This window comes from Carassius auratus, unplaced genomic scaffold, assembly GCF_003368295.1.
Source record: "Carassius auratus strain Wakin unplaced genomic scaffold, ASM336829v1 scaf_tig00022917, whole genome shotgun sequence".
Taxonomy (NCBI): Eukaryota; Metazoa; Chordata; class Actinopteri; order Cypriniformes; family Cyprinidae; genus Carassius; species Carassius auratus.
In genome coordinates this window covers 152,918-180,851 of record NW_020525224.1, presented here as the reverse complement: position 1 = coordinate 180,851, position 27,934 = coordinate 152,918, and the positions used below count along the sequence as shown (strand labels likewise).

The 27,934-nt window shown below is 36.9% G+C and overlaps 1 protein-coding gene across 8 annotated transcripts; it reads left to right on the top strand.

Annotated features, from left to right (window-relative positions):
• The first annotated feature begins 25 nt into the window (after positions 1 to 25).
• LOC113077618 (plasma membrane calcium-transporting ATPase 3-like) lies at positions 26 to 27,622 on the top strand. Of its 8 annotated transcripts, none has more exons than XM_026249929.1 (23): positions 26 to 590; positions 2,594 to 3,153; positions 7,091 to 7,288; positions 7,752 to 8,009; positions 8,402 to 8,527; positions 13,721 to 13,849; positions 14,140 to 14,205; positions 14,400 to 14,438; positions 14,907 to 15,071; positions 15,319 to 15,533; positions 15,694 to 15,936; positions 16,060 to 16,301; positions 17,076 to 17,310; positions 17,498 to 17,677; positions 18,262 to 18,349; positions 18,566 to 18,672; positions 19,086 to 19,277; positions 20,282 to 20,495; positions 20,654 to 20,865; positions 21,541 to 21,648; positions 21,758 to 21,940; positions 23,235 to 23,388; positions 26,619 to 26,778. In XM_026249929.1, the coding sequence occupies exons 2-23, from the start codon at positions 2,946 to 2,948 to the stop codon at positions 26,642 to 26,644; spliced, it is 3,588 nt and encodes a 1,195-aa protein (XP_026105714.1). In that variant the 5' UTR covers positions 26 to 590; positions 2,594 to 2,945; the 3' UTR covers positions 26,645 to 26,778. The 8 variants fall into 8 exon arrangements, with proteins under 8 accessions (XP_026105714.1, XP_026105708.1, XP_026105710.1 ...); XM_026249923.1 differs by having other exon boundaries at positions 27 to 590; positions 23,235 to 23,321; positions 26,619 to 27,017; XM_026249925.1 differs by lacking the exon at positions 14,140 to 14,205 and having other exon boundaries at positions 27 to 590; positions 23,235 to 23,321; positions 26,619 to 27,622.
• The last annotated feature ends 312 nt before the right edge of the window (positions 27,623 to 27,934 follow it).

Below are 27,934 nucleotides of genomic sequence, written 5' to 3'. Positions count from 1 at the left end.
GTCATATTTTACCGGGAAAGGGAAGGAATGGAGAGAGAGGGAGGGAAGCGAGAGACCTGGAGCTCGAGGGTTGTTCATTCGCCCCTCCCCCATGTCGCATCCTCCAGCGCTCGGATGCTGCTGCTGCTGCTGCCATCCCATCACCGAGAGATGCGCGTCAAACAGGCATCATCGGCATGTAGACCCACATCTCTCCTTCACATATCACTCTATCAATCAGCGCCAAAAATAACAGCAACGATGTGACCAAAACGACCCTCCTTTACGTCCCCTACAGCACAACACGCCGTTTTTAACCGAATAATTAATGCGGACATGGTACAATCTGATCTGCATCATTCAGGTTTTCTTCCGCATAAGATGAAGCGCTCACCACCGTCTGCTGCCTCCTGCACCCTTCACTTGATTTTTATTCTTCACCGTTGTGCATCATCTGTATTTGGAATAGCGTAAAGGTCAAATGATGTTACTTTGATTTTTGTGATCTCAATGATGGGCACGATTTGAGGCTTAATCACTGGATATCATCCCGTTTTTCCTGTCTTTTTTTCCGACTCAACGTCAAATGTCCTTGGAACATGGCCTGCCCGGTGAGTGAATATATTTATTCACAGATACATGTTCACAAGTGACTTGTGGTGTCAGCAGGGTATGTTTTGTGTTGGGTTTGTTTATTTGTTGCAGTCGTGTCTGCTAATGTATAATTAAAGTGCATTTTTATTATGATTACAGTATGTAAGTATTACATGGAAATTTACAGTATGCCCAGCACGTTTCTGCTGATATATTTCTCCAGTATAAGTTTTATGCCATGATGGTTGGCTATTCATGATTGTTCAACAATTGTTTTTATAATGTCTTCAAATAAAAGAGTAGCTAATGCAGGATAAATAATCATACAGTAATATATCTATAACATTTAACATATATAATACAAATAAATGATCTAAAAAATAATCCAGTGTTTTAATCATACATTAGATAATATTTTAACATTTATAAAAAAAATATGAATCTTCATTATTGTTCCATAAACGTAATTAAGAGCGGTATGTCTATTAAAGCCTGTATGCATGAAACAAATTAGTACTTTTTGATAGACTAAAAAGCAGGTGATGGATTGATGTAACCTTGCTGTCTGGTTAGTTTGTGCAGCCTTTCATTTTAATCCCCGCCAAATGTTTTTAATATTCATTTGTTTTACCTTTACCCTCGCAATGGTTGATCGTAAGACAAATGCTACAGTTATTATTATTATTTTTTTTTTTATAAACTGAAAATGGACCAAGGTGAACATCTGATTCCTGAAGGTTACCAGGAAAGGGCATCATCGTCTATAAAGCGCATGTTGGTTGAGGAATCTTCTGGCCAGTTTTAATATTAGATGAGGAGGCGCGCGCACAGATTATAGGTTTAAATGTTCAGTAACCTAAAGTTGGTGTCACAGCAGGGAAATGGAGGCGCAGAGCTCAAGCGGATTGTAATGTCATCCAAAATTGCAGGCCTGATGGCTGGTAGTGCTGCCTTCGGAAATCTGTTCTGCAGTGGGATTGGGCAAGTGTTTATGTGCGCATGCGCAGGCGTCTCGTACTGAGTGAAGGCAGATTTTGCGTCGAGAGGCGGCACAAGGTAGGTACACGGGTTGGGGAGAGGCGCACATAAATCACTTTTATCAAGAGACAGTATTTCTAAAGGCTTTTAGATAAGAGGTGATTGTCCTTGGTTTCCCTCTGATATTATGCAAACAATCCATTGCAATAGGTGTATATATGATGAACGCTTGGGTACTTGTTTCCCTCTAACTTCCTGCACCTGTGACACCTCGTTGAGCTAAATGCCACCTTCACATTTCACATAATTGTTTCGTCGACTTTTGAGCGTTTCAGTTAGGCTAAAAAATGAACAGATACGTTAATAATGAAGCATAAATAAATAGGGTAGTTGTCACAAACAGCTAGCTACTAACTGTAAGTGAACGCAAAATAAAATAATAATAGCCTAATTAAAAGAACACTAACACGCATGTAACTAAATGACTAAGAGTCTAATATATCATGAAAGCAGATGTTAGATGAAAAGTTGTACCCAGGACATTGGTGTTCTTGTCATAAATGTCGGGGCAAGTTGTCAAGTATTTTATATGTTGGAATTTTACATTATTCATTCTCATCATTCAGCTTCCTGCTAACCAAAATAATGATTTGATGTATTTGTTTTGATTTCTGCTGTTTCATAATTGTTTTGCTGTTTAAATGGTTGGTAAACCATTAAACATTTTTTTGTCATATTTCAAAACAAAATTCTTATAAATTGTTGTTTAGTATTCATAATATTTATTTTTTTATATTGATCAATAGCTAAAAAATGTGTTATAGTTTTATAATGCATTTCAAATCTTCTCTAATCATTATCTATCTATTTTTGTTTCGTGATAGCAAAGTGTTTTTATTTTTATGGAAAAAAGTCATTAATGCATCTAATTTGTCTTAAGATTTTAGGGTGGCAATTTGATCACTTGTTTTTCAGAGCTGTTTGTTTTTGGTTTAATCAAGATGATTAATTTTAAAACAAATCTTCCTTTTTTGTCCCTCAGGTTTCTTACGGATGTGATGTCACTAGATCCTCTTTATTGTTTAATAATCAGTAACACTTGCTTTGGTCTTCATAGAGATGGATTGGCACAATGGCTACCACTTTATTTGCTGACTTTTTCTTTATGGGGGGATATTTTAGGGGAACCCCAGCTACCATACCATAGAATAGAAAACCCCAAATAATCTCACAATTCATGTCTCAGTATGGAGAACTATATAGAGAACATCTTAGAAATAGGTGAGGAGGAATATAAATAGGACAAAATAGATCACACATTGTCCCAGGTACTCATCTTTTAGCTCATAGCATCTGCTAAAAAGCTTCCAGTCGTCCATAACCAACACACCATCATGGGAGAACTGGGCAATAGCACAATAGACTTCCACCCTAAGAAGCCGGGGATGGACAAAGGAGGTCATGAGGGAGATTTCGGGGTGACCGTTGAGGAGTTATGCTCACTGATGGAGCTCAGGGGACCTGAGGCCCTGCAGAAGATCCAGGAGAACTACACAGACACAGAAACCCTCTGTCATAGACTCAAGACTTCACCTGCAGATGGTGAGTAGCACTATTTTAGATATGTGGCCATATCACTTGCTAATTGCATAAGCTCACACATGCATCCTAAAGCATACAGATATTTTCAGCTATTAAAGAAGTTGTTCAGCTTTTATAAAAATGTTGTGGTTATTTGCTCACTCTCAAGTCGTTCAAAACTGTATGATTTTATTTCTTCCGTGGAACATAAATGTTTGGAAGCTTCAGTCCCCATCCATTTTTATTGCATGGGAAATGGCAACCAGTTCAGTTCTTCAAAACTGTTCCTTGAGAATGGGTAAATGATGACACAATTCAATTTTGAGTGAACCAGTCCTGTAAATCCAGATGAACCTATATTCACAAACACTTCTTTTCAAAACAAGCCTGTCTTCTTGGAAAGAATACCAAATGCCTGGAGCCTTTATCTGCCTTTGAAAGCAGGCATCCCTGAAGAGCAGCTGGTGTTGAACTTAATTCTACATTTTCATAGTAAAAATGAAACACAAGCCCATGTAACCAGATAACAGCATCTCTCTGTAATTATGCTTTTAGATAAGTTTTTGTATCAAGAAATTCAAGTCCAATTTTTCAGAACATCTCCCTGTGTGTGTTTAAGCAACACAGTAGACTATATTCATATTTAGGGGGAAATTCATGATTCTTTCAACACATTTTTACAATAGTGTCATCTTTTACAATAAATAGCTTTATAAAACAAATTGTAAAAAAATGTAGATAAATTATTTTCAGTAACTAAAAAAAATAAAGCTGAAATAAAGTTAAATACTGTTGCAATCTAAATGATACAACCCCCTTAACCTGCAAGACATTTTGCTGCATTTTATGAAATCAATTCAACAAAGCATCAGTAAAGTATTATAGAAAGTTTGTTAATACACTTTTGAGTGATTCTGAGAATGGAACATTGATGAATCATGATAAAATTCAAATTGGCTCTAAACATTCATGTTCAAAATTATTCAGCCCCCTTTGTACAGAATCTTTTATTCTTTAAAATAACAAATAAATGCTGTCTGTAAGTGTTTAGAAGCTCTATACTACAGTCTTGGCCCATTCTTCGCCTGAAAAAGCTTCCAGATCACTGATAATCTTTGGTTTTCACATAGCCACCGCTTTCTTACAATTCAGCCAGATATTTGCAATGAGAATTAAGCCTGGAGACTAAACAGGTCACCCAAGAACATCCTATGAATGATCCCTGAACCGAGCAGTAGTAGATTTGGATGTGTACTTTGGGATGACTGTCCTGCAGGAAAGTCAATTGATCATCAGCTTCAGTCTTTGCACCAAAGCCATCACAATTCTTGTCAAAATGGCCTGATACTTCAAAGAATCCATGATGTCCTTCATAAAGTAATGATTTCCACTTCCTTCTACAGTTAAGAAATCCCATAACATGACTGATCCACCTCCGAGTTTGAGGATGGAGATGGTGTTCTTCTACTTATGAGCTTTGCCTTTTTTGCAGCAGACATTCCGCTGATCCATGGGTCCAAAAAGTTCCAGTTCAGTCACATCATAAAACATTCCTCCAGAGATTCACAGGTCTACTGTACTGTTCTTCTTGATCAAGTGTGGTATTCTGCAAGATGTCTCAACATGTAGGCCATACTTGTCTAGAGTTCTTCTTACATGCTGCATTGAAATGGTTTTCCTCCATTCATTGGGTCATCTTGCAAGTCTTTGTACATTGCAGGTTTTTCTAAGTTGCTCTGATTAAACATTTTATGATATTGTGCTTTTTCTTCAACACCCTCAAAGGTTTTCTGGTAAAACACACTTTAAGCTAAGAAACAAGGCTGAGAGCTGTGTCTATAGGAACTTTCAATGTCTTGGAAATCTTCATATAGCCTTAGCCTTTCTAAAGTACTACAATATTTATCCTCTTTAGCTTTTGTGAGATCTCTGTTGACAGTTTTGCTACTCAACTTCAACACATGCATGGGCTAACTGTATGTGTAACAGCTCAAGCTAATTCTGTTTTTAATAGAGTTTCTAAAAGCTTAATTGTGTTTTGAGACTGTTTTATTCCCCACCATGCAAATAAGTGATTTAAAAACAGCAATATTGAATAGGGGTTGAATAATTATGACACAGCAGTATTATTAAAAAAATCTTATCACTCAAAAATGTTACATTATATATTGACAATATCATTTTTAATATGCCAGTGAACCATTATTGATGCAATTTTTATTTTATCCTGGATCTTCAGAAAAGCTTGTATTTGTAAATTACTGCAGTCTCTGAGGGGTTGAGTAATTTTGATCGCAACTGTATTAGAGGTAAACCTGAAGTGAAAATTAGAAATGTTGCTTTGGCAACTAACTGAAATTACTAAAACTGATATGAAAATGAATAAAACTACATAGGAGAACACAAAATAATAAAATGACAATCACATAAAACTTCTAAAAATAAATTAATCTAAAAAATAAAAGCTAATTAAAAAAATGAGGGGTGGAACAAAATAGGGCAATATATAATTTGTCTTTCTTCGTGTGATATGGGAATCGATACGCTGCTGCCAAATATCGACAATTAATAAAATAAGGTGCTCTAAATAGATTTCCCTGCTCCCCGCGTCACTACTTCATGGCTCCTCGAGTTGGCCCTCAACATATGAATGAGGGAAATGTGAACATAAGGTAACTAGCCTAAGAAAAAGAGGATTTTAGCTGGATGGCGGACAGCTGCATAATACATCTAAATATATAATATAAGATCCATCAGATAGGCTACTGTGTTTATCATTTTACTACATCCTACGATTACATACTTTGAATAATCAGAAACTGTTAACTAAATCAATGCACAGTATTTAGTTAGTTAATATTTTAAGTATCATATATAATGTAATAATTATTTTGCTACAAATGTTTTATTGCAGTAGCTGTTCTGGGTAGATGCTCCTACTTTGCGCTCTGATAATCACATTGATTCACATCTTGTTCTGACCTCTTGCTTTCAGACCAAGTCATGCGGTCTGCCTGCATCGCAATTGGGCAGCCACGTTAAGGTTACTTTAAGTTTATTGTAAAGCTCTTTCTCCTCCTTTAATGCTGCTCTTTGAAAAACCTCTCTTCACAAACCATGACAGGGATACAAAAAGAGAAGCTTAGGGGCACGGAGAGATGAAAGGGTAGAAGAAAGGGCTGGATCATGTGCTGCAAATGGCTTTCAAATCTGGTAGTCCATGGAAAGAGGATTGCATTGGCGTATCTTAGTTGTCTTAGTTTTCTTGCACATATTGTGCTGAACAGAGACTGAATGAATAAATTAGGGCAATTGGAATGAGTTGGGGAAATGATTACAACCTACAACCCTTTGGAGTAACTCAATTAGGTTTAAGAGTGAGTGAAAGGGAAGCTCTGATGGGAGATGAGAGGTTACCAGGGGAAGCAGGTGATGATTGGCAGGGTGAGGATACAGAGAGCTTGACAGTCTGTTTGGGTCTTGCTGCCAAAAATCACACCCTGTGGTGCATCCGAAACACACTGACTTAACCATCTGTGCCCTGTGTTCTCTTGTTATGTCCTCTCCCCTCCCTTCCTGCCACCCTAAGAGGTCAGGGATTGGTGCTAAAAGAATTGAGTGATGACTAACGATCATCCAGGAAGTTCTCAAAACCATCTGCATAGAGAAAAACCCATTAATAAACAAATTAAGAGTTTTTAAGCACCATAGCTGATTTACACCAGTATACATGTTCTTGGGCTGACTATTTCTGCACTGTAAAAAAACCATGCTATATTTGTATAGACATGTATAGGCAAAATGTTTCAGGCATTACGCGTTGACAGTTTCGTGTGGTTATTTTACTGTATATTTTATGAACTGACATTATATATTTATATATGCCAACCTCACAGAATTTCAGAATTACAATTAAATCCGTAACAATGACTTTTACCACCATCTTTTCCTCCAAAAGGACTATCGGACAATCCTGCGGACTTGGAGAAACGTCGGCAAGTGTTTGGAATGAACTTCATCCCTCCTAAGAAGCCCAAGACCTTCCTTCAGCTCGTGTGGGAGGCTCTACAGGATGTCACCCTCATAATCCTGGAAATAGCGGCCATTATTTCCCTCGGGCTGTCCTTTTACCAGCCGCCAGGAGGAGAAATTGAAGGTGATTTGGTTTCTCAGTGAAAAAAAAAAAAAGTACATATGTTCACAAATGCAAACATAACCCGACCACAAAAAGGATTTCTGGCCTTTCATCAGAAGCTCAATGGAAACGTGATTTGCTTCATATCGTAGCCCAAATAAAATGTCAATAATTTAACAGTCTGGTGACCTTTATTCTGCTAATATTAACACTACTTTATATCAAGACATGTTTCAGATTTGCATCCCTAAAATGATCTTGTGTGTATTGTATTGCTAGTTTGAAACCTTTTGAATGCATTTTTAAAGTAACCCTGAGTGTAAGTAACAGTATAGTTGCATGGACAGCTAAGAAAGCAAAGGATAGAAGGAATGGAGTGAGAAATAGAAGGATAGATAGAAGAATATAAAGTATTACAAGTAGACACTGAAACTCACTGTCCTCCCACACAGTATTACCTTTCCATCTCTTTCTTTCTCTCCAGCGTGTGGTAATGTGAGTTCAGGTGCGGAGGACGAGGGAGAGGCAGAGGCGGGCTGGATCGAGGGTGCAGCTATCCTGCTCTCGGTGATGTGTGTGGTGCTGGTGACAGCGTTTAATGACTGGAGCAAAGAGAAGCAGTTCCGTGGCCTGCAGAGCCGTATCGAGCAGGAGCAACGCTTCGCTGTGGTGCGGAACGGCACGGTCATTCAGATCCCCGTGGCTGAGATGGTGGTGGGGGATATTGCCCAGATCAAATATGGTCAGTAGAGTTCTGAATTGGCTTCAAAACCCATCTTTTATGAAAGCATTTTACATTATAAATGAACGCATCATAAATTTTGGTGGTGTAAGCCCACACACATATATATATAATGCATTCAAATAGTGTAAAATATGTAAATAATATGATTTATAAGCAATTTATATTATTAGGAATATACTAAATAATTAAAATAATACCAAAATTGTATATTTTTTTAAATAGTTTTTCTATAGACAACACATTGGTACTAAGGCAAGCCAGAACACATAAATTATAATTAAAATAATTTTTGTATAATATTATTATTAATTTAAATTTTGGTCATTAAAGGAAGTAGTACTCAAAGGCTGGTAAGACTGATCTGTTGCTGTCACTCTGGGGTCTCCTAGGCGACCTCCTGCCTGCGGATGGTGTTCTCATCCAAGGGAACGACCTTAAGATCGATGAAAGCTCCCTCACTGGAGAGTCTGATCACGTACGCAAATCCATCGACAAGGATCCCATGCTGCTGTCAGGTAGGGAGTAAAGGTTATATAAGTGAACATATGTTTGTATGTTTGCGTAGGATTGTGTGGACTGGGTCGACCATATGGCCATAGGTTGTGATGAATGTTTCTGTTTGTTTTTACGTATAATTTTGATTATTCAGAGCCATACACAGAACCATATGCATACTGAAAGATATTCACCGTTTGTCTAAGAATTCAGATGATTCGGGATGCAAACAGATCCCTGGGACACACTTGTAGTAAAGGTTTCAAATCCGAAAGGTTGCAGGCTTGAACATGCAAAGGGGGTCTGTTTGCTTGAGCAGGACGCTTATTCCCAGGGGCACTATTCGCTTTATTTATATGGCGACGTCAAATGTGTAGTATACTGTAAGTCTTCTCAGAATTACCAGTATCAATTAATTTAGGCTGACATTATCGCAATCCATCTGAATTGAACTAATTCAGCATTCAATTGAACCAAAATATTCTGTCAATACTTTAACCCTCAGTGCTTGGGCTAAATCTCATTGACTGATTTAATAAGAGACCCTGAGGTCTGATAAACAGGTTAATCAGCTCCCTCCCTCATTCACCTCATCTCAGTTTCCTGGAGAAATACTCGGATTTGTTTTTAGGCCGTCCAGAGACCTGTTCTGTCACTTCTTTCTAATGATCACAGTTAATTTAATATAATTAAAATATAAATCATTGAATCACAATTATATATATATATATATATATATATATATATATATATATATATATATATATATACATACATACATATACACATATATATACAGGTGCATCTGAATAAATTAGAATATCGTGGAAAAGTTCATTTATTTTAGTAATTCCACTCAAATTGTGAAATTCATGTATTAAATTAATTGCACACAGATTGAAGTAGTTTAAGTCTTTGGTTCTTTTAATTGTGATGATTTTGGGTCCCATTTAACAAAAACTAACATTTAACATTCACCAATTCACGATCTCAACAAATTAGAATACTTAATAAAACCAATAAAAAAATTTTTTTAGTGAATTGTCTTTCTGGAAAGTATGTTCATTTACTGTACATGTTCTCAGTACTTGGTAGGAGCTCCTTTTGCTTTGATTACTGCCTCAATTCGTCGTGGTGGAGGTGATCAGTTTGTGGCACTGCTGAGTTGATACGGAAGTCCAGGTTTCTTTGACAGTCGCCTTCAGCTCATCTGCATTTTTAGGTCTAGTTTCTCATTTTCCTCTTGACAATACCCTATAGATTCTCTCTGGGGTTCGGGTCTGGTGAGTTTGCTGGCAAGTCAAGCACACCAACACCAACTTTTGGTGCTTTTGGCAGTGTGGGCAGGTGCCAAATCCTGCTGGAAAATTAAATTCCATCTTCAAAAAGCTGGTCAGCAGAACGAAGCATGAAGTGCTCCAAAATTTCTTGGTATAGGGGTGCGGTGACTTTGGTTTTCAAAAAATACAATGGACCAACACCAGCATTGCACCACAAATCATCACAGACTGTGGAAACTTAACACTGGACTTCATGCATCTTGGGCTTTCAGCTTCTCCACCCTTTCTCCAGACTCTAGGACCTTGGTTTCCAAATGAAATACAAAACTTGCTCTCATCTAAAAAGAGGACTTTGGACCACTGGGCAACAGTCCAGTTCTTCTTCTCCTTAGCCCAAGTAAAACACACCTTATGTTGTTTGTGGTTCAGGAGTGGCTCAACAAGAGGAATACGACAACTGTAGCCAAATTCCTTGACACGTCTGTGTGTGGTGGATCTTGATGTCTTGACCCCAGCTTCAGTTCATTTCTTGTTAAATTCACTCAAATTCTTGAATCGATTTTGCTTGACAGTTCTCAAAAGGCTGTGGTTCTCTCGGTTGGTTGTGCATGTTTTTCTTCCACTCAACCTGTTATCATGCTTGGATACAGCACTCTGTGAACAGCCAGCTTCTTTGGCAATGAAGGTTTGTGTTTTACCTTCATTGTGAAGGGTGTCGATGATTGTCTTCTGGACAACTGTCAGATCAGCAGTCTTCCCCATGATTGTGAAGCCTAGTGAACCAAACTGAGAGACCATTTTTAAGGCTCAGGAAACCTTTGCAGGTGTTTTGAGTTAATTAGCTGATTGGCATGTCACCATATTCTAATTTGTTGAGATAGAGAATTGGTGGGTTTTTGTTAAATGTGAGCAAAAATCATCACAATTAAAGGAACCAAAGACTTAAACTACTTCAGTCTGTGTGCACTGAATTGTTTTAATTCACGAGTTTCACAATTCGAGCTGAATTACTGAAATAAATGAACTTTTCCACAATATTTACATTTATTGAGATGCACCTGTATATACACACACATACATGTATAATTCATTCAGACAGTGAAAAATATGTAAATAATATTATTTACATACATTTATTATTAGGACTATATTAAATAATTAAATATCAAATTTTTTTTAATCATTGGTATCAAGCCAAGCCACAACACATAAATTATAATTTAAATGATTTCTGACCATTATCGCCCACTCCCCTTGTTTATGTACAGTTCTCCTGCAAACAGTGTAATATTGCATATAATTTTCATGCATCAGGGAGCCGCCATCAATATGCGGAGTGTTTAAATATCTTTTGAATGAGGGTACGCTGTTCATTTTCAATTTCTCAGATTCGCTCTTTGTAAAGGAAAATCAGCTATTTATCACTGAGCTCAGGATCTGTTGAGCAGCAAATCCTCCAGCATGATCTGTCAGCCCTCTCTCCTCTCAACCCGTGATCAGTGAAATCTGACTGGGTTTTTTTTTTTTTTTTAAATGAAATTGGGCTACTTTTAAACTGTTGCCATTGCTTTTTGATTTTTCCTCCTGGGTTAAAGGGTTAAAATGTTGCATAAATTACAGTTGACTGAAATGCTTGTATTGAAACATTTTGGATTCTACCTATGATAAAACTGTGCTAGATATTAAGTTTTGTAAAGGAGGGCCAATGGTAGAAATCTCTTTAGATGTGTTTATGATCAATATGCACAACAGTGACTGTAAAAATGGTATGGAAATTACATATTTTGAGTTTTGATATTTGGGATATGGTCACTGTACTAATTTGGGCACTACTTTAACCACCAACCATCACATTTTGTTAGGTTATAGGCCAAATGGATGTTCATGGATGTTGGACCATAATTACGAATAAGGAGTAAGATGATTTGACCTTTTGTACAAAGGTCTCTTGATAACCTACATCATAGCTGTTCTTTGTTTTAACCGTTTTCAATACACTTTCATGTTAATTTTTGGGTTTGAATACTAAAAACTGTTTATTATTTATGATCTCATGTGATATATGATGGTAGATTAAAGTATAGTTGTACTGGATCAGTTCCAGCCTGTGCAGTCAGTTCTTGAGGTCATTGTGGAGGTAGATGGTCTGAGGGAGAACTTGTTTTGAAGGCAGAAGGTTCTTATTTTAAAACTGCTTTGATTTATCAGGGTGAATTTTGGATAATCCAGTGAAACTCTTGGGCAGACTCCTGTTTGCATAAGATCTCCATGTTGTTTCAATACGGATCTCTTGCTACTGTACATGTTTCTGAACTTTAAGATGACTAGTAGCTTCCATGAAAATGTTTTTTTTTTTTTTTTGTCGTTCATCAGCTTATTAATCAAGGGGTGCATATTACTTTCTCAGTCATTATAGGAGAGGCATCTCATCTCAACATGTATGTTTGAAGGCTTCTGTTGCGAAGGAGGAAATGCGTGCTGTACAACATAATTGTCTTAATCAGTAATTTTTTCTTAAGTTTAAAAATATCTTCTTTCATTGGCAATAGACATAAACCTCACTAAATTCACTACCTCACTAAATGAGGTAGGAAAAAATAACTTAATTCAAAATCCAGTATTTTAAAACAAATATTATTGTAACAAAATTGCTTTTCAAGTACATTTATGTGCATTTTATGTATGTACTTTTGTTGTTGTTGCTAAAAAAAAATACAAAAACTGCTAAAGAAAGCAAGAATTAATGTGCAATGAATCAGGGAACAAAGAAACAATCTGGTTCAGTTTAATTGTATTACACGCTATAAGGAAAGGCCATGGGAGAGACTTCAGCTTTAATTCTGATCCTTTGTTTAGACAACTGCAGGGGCTAGTGTGAGCACAACAAATAACAACAATACATGAGGCTATCAATTGGACAATGATGAAAAAACAGTATATTCTTATGTTTTCACTTACACTCATGTTAAGATTACAAAAGTTTTTTAATAAGAATTTTTATGAACGTTTTAATTATGAATGCTGAAATGATATTTTCCTAATTCATTCATAATTAAAGCGTAAGTTATATCTGAATATATGTCAGAGTTCGGAGCGGGTTCGCGAATCATTTGAATCAGATCGGGAGTTCGGAGCGGGATTGCGAATCATTTGAGTCAGTTTGGGAGTTCGGAGCGGGATCGCGAATCATTTGAGTCAGTTTGGGGATCGCGAATCATTTGAATCAGTTCGGGAGTTCGTAGCGGGATCGCGAATCATTTGAGTCAGTTATGGGGATCGCGAATCATTTGAGTCAGTTTGGGAGTTCGGAGCGGGTTCGCGAATCATTTGAGTCAATTTGAGGATCGCAAATCATTTGAATCAGTTCGGGAGTTCGGAGCGGGTTCGCAAATCATTTGAGTCAGTTTGGGGATCGCATATCATTTGAATCAGTTCGGGAGTTCGGAGCGGCTTCGCGGATCACTTGAATCAATTCGAGAGTTCGTAGCGGGTTTGCGAATCATTTGAATCAGTTCGGGAGTTCAAAGCGGGTTCGCGAATCATTTGAGTGAGTTTGGGGATCGCAAACATTTGAATCAGTTCGGAAGTTCAGAGAGGGATCACGAATCACGAAAGATTCGCGCTCGTAAATTTTCAAATTGGCCATAACCTTTAATTCGTTGCTGCCAACTGGGGTGGCAGCAGGGGTGGCAGATCCGCCCCTGCTCACAATACATGTTTAAATTAATAACTTACTGAAGTCCTTTAGTCAGTAGCATTTTGAGTCACAAAATGGCACGAATTAGCGATTTGTATTTGGATTAGCATAAAAAGTGAGACACTGCTGAGTAATACGAAAGACATAAAAGTATGTAATAACAGATTTTTGAAGAGCTGTAAAGACATTGTTGAAAATATTTACTGTAAAAAATCTCTCTGTTTCACGAAACTCAGGCACTCATGTAATGGAGGGCTCTGGGAAAATGTTGGTGACCGCTGTTGGTGTCAACTCTCAAACGGGCATCATCTTCACCCTCCTGGGGGCTGGAGAGGTGGAGGAAGAGAAGAAAGACTGCAAGAAAGGTTGGCATCTGACTGTTCTTTAAACTATTTAAAAAAATGGTTAAAACTGAGCATTAATAAACACTCACATCAAAAAAGAAAAATCCATTTTGCTTGAATACCCGTATAGAATTATCCAGATAAAAAATTGGCTGGGTCAATTCTATTTAGTGCATTAAAATGCTCAGAAATGTTGCACAGTCATTTGAGTTGATTTTTCATTGCTTTTGTTCAGCATTTAGGTTTTATTTTATGTCTTTACATACCACCTCCATTTTTGTCCTGTCCTCTGTTTCCAACAATTCTATCAGAGGTCAATAGTAATTCATCCACGCTGTTCTCCAGTGTTGAAGCCAAAGAACACAACATCATAAATGGTAGGTGACATTCACAATAGAGAGATGACTCATAAACAGACATCCTGGTTTTAACTCTCCATATCTGTCAAATATTATTCCTCCATGTTTCATGTTTTCTTTCTCATGCACTTTGTTCTCTCATGTCAGCTACATTGACCTCAAGCAGCAGAAATGAGATTTGTTTTGTTTAAATGTCTGTATTAACTTTACAGGGAAACAAGACGGCACCCTGGAGAACAATCAAAATAAAGGTGACTTTCAGGACTGATTTAGAATTGATTTATCACTTTTAAGAGGCATGTTCAGATAGATTTGTGGTGAGATAAAAGCTAATTTGCACAGTAAATGCATACTGCCTACTATTTTGTCTAAACATTTATGTGAAATAATGTAACAATGTGCATTTCATATTGTAGTCTGCTACAGTCACATTGAACTCATAACTTTGTGTGTAGTGAGTACCATACTGCTATCATGGCATACAAATAATAATAATTGTTATTAACAGAGAAATAAAAAATATTATAGATATTATATAAAATATATCTATATAAAAGATATTGTATTTAATTACATTTTGTAAAATGTCTCTTGTCAGTCAGATCAAATAATGATCTACATACTGCAAACCGCAAAAAATGTGTAGTTTGTTATTGTAAACTTTTAAACAATTGCCTATCGTTCTACTTGCTTGATTACTTTGTCTCCATCCACTATAGCTAAGAAACAGGATGAGGCTGTTGCCATGGAGATGCAGCCTCTGAAGAGTGCAGAAGGTGGGGAAGTGGAGGAAAAAGAAAAGAAAAAAGCTAGTGTGACCAAGAAGGAGAAATCAGTTCTTCAGGGCAAACTCACCAAGCTGGCAGTGCAAATCGGGAAAGCAGGTGGGGAAGTCTAATGTTAGGTAAAGTTCTTCTGATTGTATTGGCTTTTTAAAGTCAAGTTTTTTTAAAGTTTGGGGTCAGTTATATATATATCAACCCCCATAAACCTTTGAACGTTAGTATATATTTTGTTTAGTTATAAAAAAAAATAAATGTGTGGATGATATTTCAAATTGTGGGCCTCTTTTATTGAGGAGAGCTGTGTTCTAAGTTTTTTCAGCAATCAAAGATGTATGATATATTCCAGGTCTGGTGATGTCCGCCATTACTGTGATTATCCTGATGCTGTACTTCGTGATCGAAACGTTTGTCATACAGGGACGGGTCTGGTTGACAGAATGCACACCTATTTATGTGCAGTACTTTGTCAAATTCTTCATCATCGGAGTGACAGTTCTGGTGGTGGCTGTGCCAGAGGGTTTGCCACTGGCTGTCACTATATCATTGGCCTACTCCGTAAAGGTGAGATAGAAATTAATAATTAGTAGTTTCAAAAAAGTTATGTTGAAGAATCCATCTGTTTTTGTGAAGTGTCCATCATGGAAGTGTTATTTACAAACACACATTCATACTGGCAAGTGCCACTAACATTTTAATATTTCCCATCAATGCCTTTCCACAGAAAATGATGAAGGACAATAACCTGGTGCGTCATTTGGATGCATGTGAGACTATGGGCAATGCCACTGCTATTTGCTCAGATAAAACGGGGACCCTCACCACTAACCGGATGACAGTAGTGCAGATTTATGTAGCGGACCAGCACTTCCGCGACCTCCCAAGACCAGACCAGATTAGCCCAAAGACATTGGAGCTCATCACCAGTGCTATTGCTGTGAATTGCGCCTACACCTCCAAAATAATGGTGAGAGGCTTTTAGTAATGCAGGAAACCACGAGAGGCCATGCATTACAGTCACTACAGTTATGACCGTCATTACATCATTTAATTTACTGTGTCTTCCATTCTCTTCACCTCTTCCTCCCAGGCTGCAGATAAGGAAGGTGGGCTGCCCAAACAAGTGGGTAATAAGACAGAATGTGCTCTGCTGGGCCTCGTGCTGGGCCTGAAGCAGGACTACCAAGCTGTGAGGGAGCAGATCCCAGAAGAGAAGCTCTATAAAGTCTACACCTTTAATTCTGTCAGAAAATCCATGAGCACCGTCATTCAGATGCCTGACGGAAGCTTCCGCTTATACAGCAAAGGAGCCTCTGAGATCCTGCTCAGAAAGTAAATCTTGTCTTTGTATATGTGGTGATTATTTTTTTAAATCGCAATAGTAATGTGTGATGTTAAGATGACGTATAACATTATCTGTTGAACTGAAAAAAAATTATATGAAAAAACAGTTACACTTTATTTATGATTTATATACACTAACATTCAAAATTTTGTTTGGGATAACTAACATTTCTTTTTGAAAATAAATGCCGTTTTATTTGGTTTATCGAAAAATCCTGAAAAGATAGCAGTTTTCAGCTTCAATAATAATAGTAATGACTGCTGAAAATTCAGCTTTGCTATTATAGGAATAAACTAAAATATATTAAAATAGAAAACAGTTATTTAGATTATAAAAATAATTCATAGTAATTTGTTTGATCAAATAAATGCAGCTTTGGTGAACAAGAATATTTCAAAAGCAAACACTTAAATGATAGTTTATTTTATTTATACTACATATTATAAGATTTGTTACTATTTGATAATCAACATTTTGCAAAGGTTTAAGCGTATTATTTTACTGGCCAAAATGTTAAAACTAAGGACTACTACTTTCTTCGAGGCCTTGATAAATATTTCATTCATATATATTTTAACCATACACTGCTGGAAGAACGAAGAATGGAGAGTAAGAGTGTTCTGAGGTTTTCTGAAAATTATTTGTCTAAAAAGTGTTAACAGGAATCGCACCTGTTTCTAACTGGCTTCTGGGTAAATATTGAAAAGTGCAGTCTTTGTCCAGAAATTATTATTTTTTTAACTGTTCTGCCTTCATCTCAGGTGCTCTTTCATCTTGGGGCGTGATGATGAGACTCGTGCTTTTAAGCCACGGGACAAAGAAGAAATTGTGAAGAAAGTAATTGAACCGATGGCATGCGATGGCCTTCGTACGATATGCATCGCTTACCGGGAGCTCCCAGCTGACCCCATGCCAGATTGGGACAATGAGATAGACATTGTCTCCAACCTTACTTGCATCACCATGGTCGGCATTGAAGACCCTGTTCGACCTGAGGTATACTGACCAGTTTACTGTCTTGGATATATGTGTTCTCTTAGTTTTTAATTTATCTCTCCTATTTACCGCACATACTCTTTAACCTCTAAATGTCATTAATCATAAGAAGACTTACAATGCTCTATATGTGGCACAATTACTGTATTGATATCTGTTCTTATTTGCTGATTATAATTCCAATCAGGTTCCAGAAGCAATCAGGAAGTGTCAACGAGCAGGCATCACTGTGCGTATGGTGACAGGTGACAACATAAACACTGCACGTGCCATTGCTGCCAAATGTGGCATCATCCATCCAGGCGACGACTTCCTGTGTATTGACGGGAAGGACTTCAACAGGCGAATCAGAAATGAGAAAGGAGAGGTATACTTCCATGTTTTGTAGTTATGTTCGGAGCATATGCAGGAACTATTTCTATATAAATCTTCATTTCTTTATTGCCAAATCTTCATTGCCAAGTTTCAATAAAACAACATGTGCAAAAACAGTGCATTTTAAAATGTTTAAATGCTACAAAATTTCTAGATGAGTGATGATATATGTAGTTACATATACAATATTGCTGTTCAAAAGTTTTTTCTTTTTTTCAAAGATTTCATTCAGCAAGGATACATTAAATTGATCAAAAGTGACATTAAAGACAATGTTTTTAAATATAAAGATATCATGTATAAAGTCAATGTTGTTTTTATTGGTACTTTCTATTCATCATCCTGATTTTTCTTTTCAGTACTGAAAAAAATATCACAATTTCCACAAATATAATAAGCAATTTTTTTTTAATCTATTAAAATAGAATAAATAATATTTAAATAATAATAATATTTCACAATATTGATTTTACTGTATTTTTGATCATGTGAATTAATCCTGGGTGAGCAGGGTTTTTTTTTTAAATTATAATGGTGGTGTAGAGAGTTTATTTTTCTTTTCAACTTTTTTTGCAGATTGAGCAAGAGCGCATTGACAAAGTTTGGCCCAAGCTCAGAGTTCTTGCTCGTTCTTCCCCTACAGACAAACACACACTAGTCAAGGGTGAGTCTCTCTCTCAGCTTTTCATAGTTCATATCTTTTTCCTATGGGGATGATCACCTTTTCATTATGTCCTTCAGCAGAAATAACAAGCTGATGTCGAAGATAATTTTTTTTTCAGCATTTTGGAATATTTTACATTACAAATCTTTTGGTTTCAAATCGATTATTAGGATTTTTTTATTTTATTTTTTTATTTTCTGTATGTCTTGTGTTCAGGTATCATAGACAGCACCACTCTAGAACAAAGGCAGGTGGTTGCAGTCACCGGTGATGGCACAAATGACGGACCTGCTCTGAAGAAAGCTGATGTGGGATTTGCAATGGTGAGAAGAGCCATAAACTAAACATGTAAACGATTGCCATCTATTTTTAAGGTTCTGTTACACATAGTGCAATGATAAACTCAAATGAATCGGAATATGAGACATTCAGTGCACATGAATGTTGCTTTTACACTAGAGCTTTTGGTTAGGCTCAGGTTCGACTGACAGTAAAGTTTGTTTCTTTGATAAGTATGAAAGCGATCTTCCAAACCATCCTTCTGCTTTTCATATGAACTTTTCAAATGAACTTGAAGTTGAATCTAATAAAAAAGCAGTGTATAACAGCTAGAATACACAAGTGTGAAAGCAAAATTTTAATTGTCACTTTGTAAATTCAATATTAAGTTGAAACACACCAAATATAAAGATATGTGAATGTTCAAAAATAGTAATCAATTTCTCTGTCTGATTAGGGCATTGCTGGTACAGATGTGGCCAAGGAGGCCTCTGACATAATCCTGACAGACGATAACTTCTCCAGTATAGTAAAGGCTGTGATGTGGGGACGGAATGTGTATGACAGCATCTCCAAATTCTTACAGTTTCAGCTCACAGTGAATGTGGTGGCTGTCATAGTAGCCTTCACTGGGGCCTGCATCACGCAGGTGCATGCATATACTTATATATGACTGCTTACTTCCATTCAAAAGATTGGGGTCAGTAAGATGTTCCAAAAAATGTATTTGCTTCCGATAAATACTGTTCTTTTGAACTTTCGAATCATTAAAGAATCCTGAAAAAATATATAAAGCAGCACAATCGTTTTCAAGATTGATGATGATTAAAATTGTTTCTTGAACACCAAATCAGTATATCAAAATTATTTGTGAAGGATTTATTATCATTTATTATGTGAACCCTAAAGAGCCTTTTCTATTGAGGGCTCCAAACTCTGAAACCTGTTGCAAAATTTGTTTAAGGCAATACTTGAAATAAAGTATCGAAGGCAAAGCGGTGGTTTAAAATAAACCAGAATTGCACGCATATTTAAATGTAAGAATTTTTGTATATGTAAGTGTAATGTAATGTAAAGATTTGTTTTCCTTATGTGTATAATTCAGGGAGGTATTTGAATGTCTGTAAGGGACATATTGTGTGGTAGTTTTATTCTATGAGTAGTAGTTTTATTCTTTGTTTCTATTTTACTTTTTTTAGAAAAGCCTTTCTAGGGACCTGAGATGCAAATTAGCTTATGCTTTATGCTATACTCTCTATGTGCAATACATATTTTCCAGTTTTGACTGGGATAATGCTTCTTTTGTACTGTTCCTATACAAATAAACTTATAAATAAATAAAAAATAAAAAAAAGACTGGAGTAATGATGCTAAAAATTCAGCTTTGCCATCAAAGGAATTAATTACATTTTAAAATTTATTGAAATAACAGCTATTTTAACAAACATATATTTTATACAATATTACTCTTTTTACTCTATTTATAATCACATAGATTCAGCCTTGGTCATCTCAAAAGTTTTCATTCAAAGACATTTTACCAACTGAAACATTTGAATGGTAGTGTATATATGCACAAGTATAACCTGACATTTAATCTGTGGTTTAGTTATTTATTTATTTATTTATTTTGGTCTGTTTTGGTGTATGTAGGATTCACCCCTTAAGGCCGTGCAGATGCTGTGGGTCAATCTGATCATGGACACGTTTGCTTCTCTTGCTCTTGCCACCGAGCCGCCCAATGAAGCGTTGCTTCTGAGGAAACCCTACGGCCGAAACAATCCCCTTATATCCAGAACCATGATGAAGAACATCCTTGGACATGCAGTGTACCAGCTCATCATCATCTTCACCCTGCTCTTCGTAGGTATGGTACATTGCACACTGGTTCTGTCAAAGGGTTTGATAGGTACCAAACCCTCAACTCTTTCTTCTGATGACTGCAAGGTTGCACAATTAACGTGTGTCAAATCTTTTATCAGTCAATATTACAGTTGGGGTTTTTTCTTTTTTTTTTTCTCTCAGGTGAGAAGATATTTGACATAGATAGTGGACGTAATGCTCCACTTCACTCTCCTCCCTCCGAGCATTACACCATCATCTTTAACACCTTTGTCCTCATGCAACTCTTCAATGAAATCAATGCCCGTAAGATCCATGGAGAGAGGAACGTGTTCGATGGAATCTTCTCAAACCCCATCTTCTGTTCAATTGTGCTGGGGACCTTCGCAATACAGGTCAACGAATATCTCTAGATATTTAAGTCTAGGTTCTTTGATTTCCATTTCTACATGTTTAATGGTCTTTATAAACAAATGCTATCTATACATATGCAACCGTTAAAATGTTTGGGCCTTTTAATGATTATGAAAGAAGTTTCTTATGCTCACCAAGGCTGCATTTATTTGATTAAAAATACAGTAAAAACAGTAATATTTTGAAGTATTATTACGGTCTAAAATAAGTGTTGTAATGTACTTTAAAATGCAATTTTTCCCATGATGGTAAAACTACATTTTCAGCATCATTACTGCAGTTCTCCAGCTGAATTTAAATGAGTGTGTTATGCTATAATTCATCTGAAATCATTCGAAAGATCATGGGTTTAATTATTTCTTATCATTTCTATTTCTATTATTATTATTATTATTATTATTATTAACTAAAATATAAAAAGATTTTTTTTGTAATATGTACATGCCATTTTCATGTCCTCACATGAATTAGAAAATAAACTGTATGGAATATCTGAACTTTAAAAAATGCATTTGTTACATGGCAAGGAACTGAAAAACTTGAAAAGAAATGGAAACCACATCTCAAATATATACTTTCCGTCATATATATTCTTACATTTTGATGCAATTGTGCTTCACACGTGGATGGAAGTAAACTGTGTTTATGCTTTGTAGATTGTGATTGTGCAGTTTGGTGGGAAACCCTTCAGCTGTTACCCCTTAAATGCGGAGCAGTGGCTTTGGTGCCTGTTTGTGGGAATGGGAGAGCTGGTCTGGGGACAGGTAAGTGCTCCAATCGACTGCTAACCTATTCTAGAAGCTCTCAAAAACAGAAAATGAGTTTCCAAAATAGCAACTTTAATTGGACTTTATTGTATTGTTTTCTCTCTAGGTGATAGCATCAGTGCCAACACATCAGCTGAAGTGTCTGAAAGAAGCGGGCCATGGGCCGGCTCCAGACGAGATGATGGATGAGGATCTAGCTGAGGATGAGGATGAGATTGACTATGCCGAGAGAGAGCTGAGACGAGGACAGATCCTGTGGTTCAGAGGACTCAACCGAATTCAGACTCAGGTGACAGTCAGTCTCTGTCTAGTCCTGTTTGTTTTAACGTTGCTTTTGCGTTGTTTCTGATAGGGACAGCTGTTCCTGTGTAGACACATACTGCCTTAAAATATACCATATGCCTTTTGTGCCACATGCTCTAGTTAACTTTACTTTCCCCATAACTCAACATATTTTTCTTTCTTCACCAGTCTTTCTAAATTGATGAAATATTAATATTTAACAAGCTTTCTGTGTTGTAAATCTTAACTTATCTTTCTCCATCACTTCATCCTTTATTCTCTCTGCTGCTAATATGAGTCCTTTTTGCTCTACTTCTGGCATCTCCATGTGTCGTCAACTATTATTGGCCTTTTTGAATTTTTCTTCAAGTATAGGCACTTTCACACTAACTTTCTGAATCAACAAATTGCATTTTCACTATATCTCAAACTGTTTTGTATTAAAATTGTGGTCGAAATGCCATTTTAATTTTAAAAGAATAATTGTAATAAAATTTCATAGCGGTTTGTGTTCTAAATAGACACTTTTTACATTATTTGACAATTACAGCTTGATTGGAAAAGATAAAAAAATAAGGTAAAAAATAAATCTATTTTCTTCACACCACATCACGTCTCTTATTTCTGATAATTAAAAGCATGCTTTTCACTATTGTATCCTTCTTTGTTGGTTGCAGTATTAATTTTGACTATAGTTTTAGTCATAGTCTTTTGACTTAAATGCCATTTAGTTTGTCATATTTTAGTCATCTAAATTGTTTGTTTAATTGACTAAATATCATAAATACCATAAACATTTCATAAAGAAACAAGAACATGGACCCTCCCTACCTCACAGGAGAGTTGTTCGGACTGGATCTCTCCCTAAAACATTTTTGTCTAGTTGTTATTAGTTGACGAAAATGTCAGTATATGTATTGAATTGAATTATTTTCACTTTGTTTTGAATTGAATAGTTTTAAAAATTTAATAATTGTTGATGTATTTTAATATTTTAAGTTTGAAAGTTGGGCTCTTTCAAGGGTTAAACAATACAATTTATACATTTAAAAAACATTCCAATACAGTTTTAATGTGAGTTTCACATAGCGAAAATAACATTTTAATCTATTAGATTTAATAACTTATAAAGTGCTCAAAGTTGATGAATCACCCTTAAATACTGGATGGTTGGCGTACACTTTGGCAAATTATGAAATGCTGCTTTTCCTGCAAGCCGCTCGAGTGATTAAAGCCCCATCCCGTTCATTTCATGAAGCTCATTCGCCTGTCTGTGTGATGTCCTTCTCTCTCTCCTGCAGATGGAGGTAGTGAGTACCTTCAAGAGAAGTGGTTCGTTTCAGGGTGCAGTGAGACGCCGCTCTTCAGTGCTCAGCCAACTCCATGACGTAACCAATAATTCTACTCCCTCTCACGTAGTTCTCTCCACTGCCAATGCAACTGGTGCCCCCGGGAGTGAGTCCTTACATTCTGTTAACGGCACCTCGTAGAGCCCGTGCACTCAGATGGCTAGCATATACACCAACGCGCACACACGTGCATTGTTGCCTGCCTTCAAACGCGACTAGTCTGCTGAATGTTGAGTGTGTGTGCAAAGGAGAGAGAGCAGATTATTATAAGAGCATCTGCTTTATCTCTCTACATTTTTAGTTTGTTCTGCTTATGTTTATGGCCTTTTTCTTTCTTTCTTGCTACCTCATAACTTATTTCTTGCTCTTGCTGTTTAATTCTGGCTTGGTGCTGCCAATATGAAAGCTGGTGTTCTTTTTCTTGTTGCCTTTTTTTTTTGCTTCTCCCGTCGCTTGATTTGCCAATAATTCACCCTCAAATCAATGTTGCCATAAAGGGCTACCAGAATTTCACACAAAAGAGCCAAACATCAATTGAACTGAATTGAGAAACTGAAGTGGAGACGTTTCCTCTGTTTGACAACATTGGAACAATGAAAGCATAAGGTTGACTGTTGTAAACCTGCGAGTATAAGCCCATGATGGTTTCTGCTGCCATTTTCATATTAGGGATATTAGCATTGATAATGCTAACATTTTTCTATCCCATTCAGGACAAAAAGCATACTTACAAAATGTGCTGTGTTTTTTGCTCTGTCTATGTGCACCTTGTTCAGATTCTCGTTTCTCTTTTCACAGGTTTCATGTTATTAACTGCCACGCTTGTCATCTAATGAAAATGTCCTGCTAATTGTTGCTGCTTGAGTTTCTACACATAAGAAAAACTTTCTTGCTCTCTGCTGCTATGATTTGTCACAAAACAGCTGTAGTTTTGGGGACCGGCTTCTTGAAAGTCCTCTTCTCACAGACAGTTATTTGTTTTATGAGGATTTAATGCACCAGATATAACATCAACATTGCCCTCCAGGTACCAGCGATCTTTTCTGTGGTCTAAAGAAACCAGCAGTGTCTTAATGTTTCCAAATCCCTTCAAAAAAAAAAAAACATTAGTCCAGCTGGAATGGCCCCCAGTTTCATTATCATTTCCCTTTTAGTGTTACTCTTCCGTTACTTTTATTTATGAACTTTTAAAAATGAATTATACTTTGTACTCCTTTTTCTTCCTTTTTTTAACATAGGTTTTTAGTGTCTTATCTTGTCCTGTCAGTCTTGTCCAGTAAATTCTTTTTTTTTCATCTTTGCCCTTGTTTCATCGTCTTGTAGCATTTTGTGCTGTGCTAAAGCCAACAGATAAGGGAAAAATCCAGCTACATTGACTATATTTTTTGGATTGCTATAGTTTCGCAAAATAATGTAGACATGCCTTGGTGATGCTGCACAAGAGGGCTGCTTCTCAAAAGCTTTTGTTGGGCCATCATGCCACAACAAAAGAACATGACTTTGTGTGCTGTAGGTTTAGACCTCCATCCTTCAAACGTCTGTCTTTCACCTCCCTTCATGAGGAGTTCTGATGTGATGTGTTTGGAACAACTATTCAAACACAATCTCTTTTCTGTTTTTCCATCCAGTGCCAGAATTACAAAAGACTAGCTGATTCCTCACTGCAGTTAATACACAATGTGTTTTTTTTTCCCCTCTTTGATATCACAACCATTACAAATTCTGGGCCTTATACTCGAAAGTTTACAATGTCAGTGCTGCGTAGCAAAGAAAACAGCTTGAAATTAAGCAGGAACCTCAAAACGAATGGCTCTCTGGAAAAACAAAGCCACAGAAGTGCTGTTGTGTCCATGTTGTGAAGTCCCCTCCCTCTGTCAGTCACATTGCTTTGTGGTCAGTCCCGAACGTGGTTTGGCTATGCATGTAGAATGCAGAGAGCGGGAAAAAAACTTAGATCCAATGAATGTTACGGTTGAACATGCATGGTCACACAAATGATTTTTCAAGAAGATGCATTTTCACCATGGCTGCTGTATAACCACACACGACAAGAACGAGGATGTCAGAACAAGTAACGGACCACTTTGATGAATGATTTTTTCTATTGAATGTGTACTTGCATGCCATGCATGAACAGGAAAAGGAAACTTGAATTATTGTGCATGGGTGCATGGGAGACAAGTCCCATTTAATCTGTTCATACTTTTGAGGGCATAGAGTGTTTGGGTTTTCTTTTTCTTTCCAAAAAACAAGGCAATCAAGCTTCTAAATGTCCTCGTATTAGATAAGCTAATATAATCAAAGATACTTTGCTTTGTTTAATTTATTTTATTTTTTCATTGATTTACTGAAAGTGAATCTGAAAAGGCTTTCAAATATACCCTATAAATGTAACAAATAGAAAACTGATGATGTCAGATCAATAAATAATGCTTACAGTAATCAAGACTGTTGCATCTGTATTACAGAATTTGTCGACACTAACAGTATGTGAATACGCATGTCTTTACTTCCTGTATGTTTTTGTGTTTGTGCGTTCTGTGCACAGCTGTGTAGTGTACTTCACTTTTTATGTGTTTTCTAAGTGTGTACTGTGTACACTGTGTGTATGTGTTTGTGTTTGTACCATATTTTTATGGGTGCGTGTTTACTGTTGTTTGTTTGCATGTTTTTTTTTTTTTTTAGAGTGTTCCATTAATTTGAATCACCTGGTATTGAACTGGCAACAGTGAAAAACTTTACAGACATGTCTTTTATAATTTATTTTTATTTTTTATATCTGTTAATTTTTTATGGTCACTAATTTGACATGTATTTCTGTTTATAAAACCTCAGAGGTAAAAAACAAAAACACAAAACTTTTGGATCATTATCAACAACAACAACAAAAAAAAGCTTAAACTTATGTCTAATGTGTCATTCGTTAGAACCATGTATTAAATGGAAGGCAGACAGGGGGCTAAGGCTGCTTTGACAGATCATTTTCATGATATTTATGATATCCTTTCATCTTATTGGAAAATTGGTGTTTGCCGTCTTGTGTATTATCTTGAGATTTTCTTTTCTTCTTGTAATTACAACTTGGATTTAAATGATTATTTTTGGGCGTCATTCTATAGAGGCCTATAGAATGGCTGTGGAGTTTTCTTTCTTTTCAAAGGCCTACTGCACTGAAGGCCTTAATGGATGTGAAACTTTCAGCTCTCACAGGTCAGCTAGCTGAAAGCGCTCGAGTAGTGCAAATCGGGGGACTAAACTTCTCTCCACCTCTCTGTCCCTTTGATCCCTCCATCTTCTTCCCTTTGACATCTCCTACCCTGCACCCTTGACGTATAGATCCGGGTGGTGAAAGCTTTCCGTAGCTCCCTCTACGACGGCATCGAGCGGCCCGAGTCACGGAACTCCATTCACGACTTCCAGGCGGACCCGGAGTTCATCATCACAGACTCGGTCCACAGCATCCCCCTGATCGACGAGACGGATGTGGACGATGAATCGGAACACTCCAACCATAACCACGTGCGTGTGGCTCTTCGTCACCCCGGGCCTCACTCTCAGCCCCAGGAGCCCCAGAGGCCTCCGCGATCCCGCTACCCGCCCCGCCCGCTGAGGCAGCAGAGTCTGCCGGTCACCCTCAACTGCAACAACAACGCTGTCGAGAGCCGCGTCTACCTGGGCTCGAGTGTTTCTCCCTGCCCCGCGAGCCCTCTGCACAGCTTGGAGACGTGCCTCTGAAGGTCAGAGGTCAGCCAGTTGAGACTGCCAGCTAGACGGAGACACGCTTGTTTCTGTACCTTAATCTTTGTTCCTATCACTATCACAGATTCACTGCTTCAACATGTTCAGTGGTTCTTTACAGTATCTTGTGTGACCCAAAGACAAACCTGCTCCGCATGAAAGTGACCAATTATGTTCTCATACAGTATGTTGCACTTGAAAAAGTACCCAAAGTGATGAGATGGATCTACGTGTATGTAGGCGTGGACTCTGTCTAAAGATTAAAAAAAAAAAAAGTTTCTTTGGGGATTACTCCTTTTCAAGCCTTTTAGTTAATAACATTATTGTTCAAGTTATGATAGTGGTTATATTTCTGCTCAAACTACAGCAATCAATACTCCAGTAATTATACTCCAGTTATGATATTTCATCGTTTAGCTTTATATAACTGTGTATGTTTGTATGTATGGCACAAGTCTGTATGTATGTGTATTTGTTTGTTTGTTTGCTGTTGTTAAATTCCGTGTCTATGTTCTCATTGGTTCCACACGTGCCCCTCTCTCTGTTTTCTGTGTTAGAGTGTGATGTGTACGTTCAATTAAAATAAAATGAAATGAAAGAACAGACTATATATCAGCAGCATAAATAAAACAAAACCTAACCATTGGAGGAAAATACTTACAATACTTGCTGGAAATGACGGACGAAAGAGGCAACGGTCCAAGAGCATTGTCTCGACTTTGAGCTTCTCACCTGAAAACACGACATATTCCACTGTTCAAAAAGAAAGGAAATACATTTTCAGGGTTTAGGAAATATCAGTTCCTTTTTTAGGATGTCTTATGTCAGTAAAACAGATCAGCAAGACGTAAAACTGTCAGAAAATAAATGCTTTAGAAAGCGCTTGTTGGGAAATATAAATTACTTTCCCAGCA

Bases quoted from the DNA above. Each gene is read 5' to 3' on its own strand.
- LOC113077618 (XM_026249924.1), top strand. From the start codon at position 2,946: ATGGGAGAACTGGGCAATAGCACAATAGACTTCCACCCTAAGAAGCCG. The intron at 7,289-7,751 runs GTGATTTGGTTT...CTTTCTCTCCAG, and splicing joins GCCAGGAGGAGAAATTGAAG to CGTGTGGTAATGTGAGTTCA. The intron at 8,010-8,401 runs GTCAGTAGAGTT...GGGGTCTCCTAG, and splicing joins TATTGCCCAGATCAAATATG to GCGACCTCCTGCCTGCGGAT.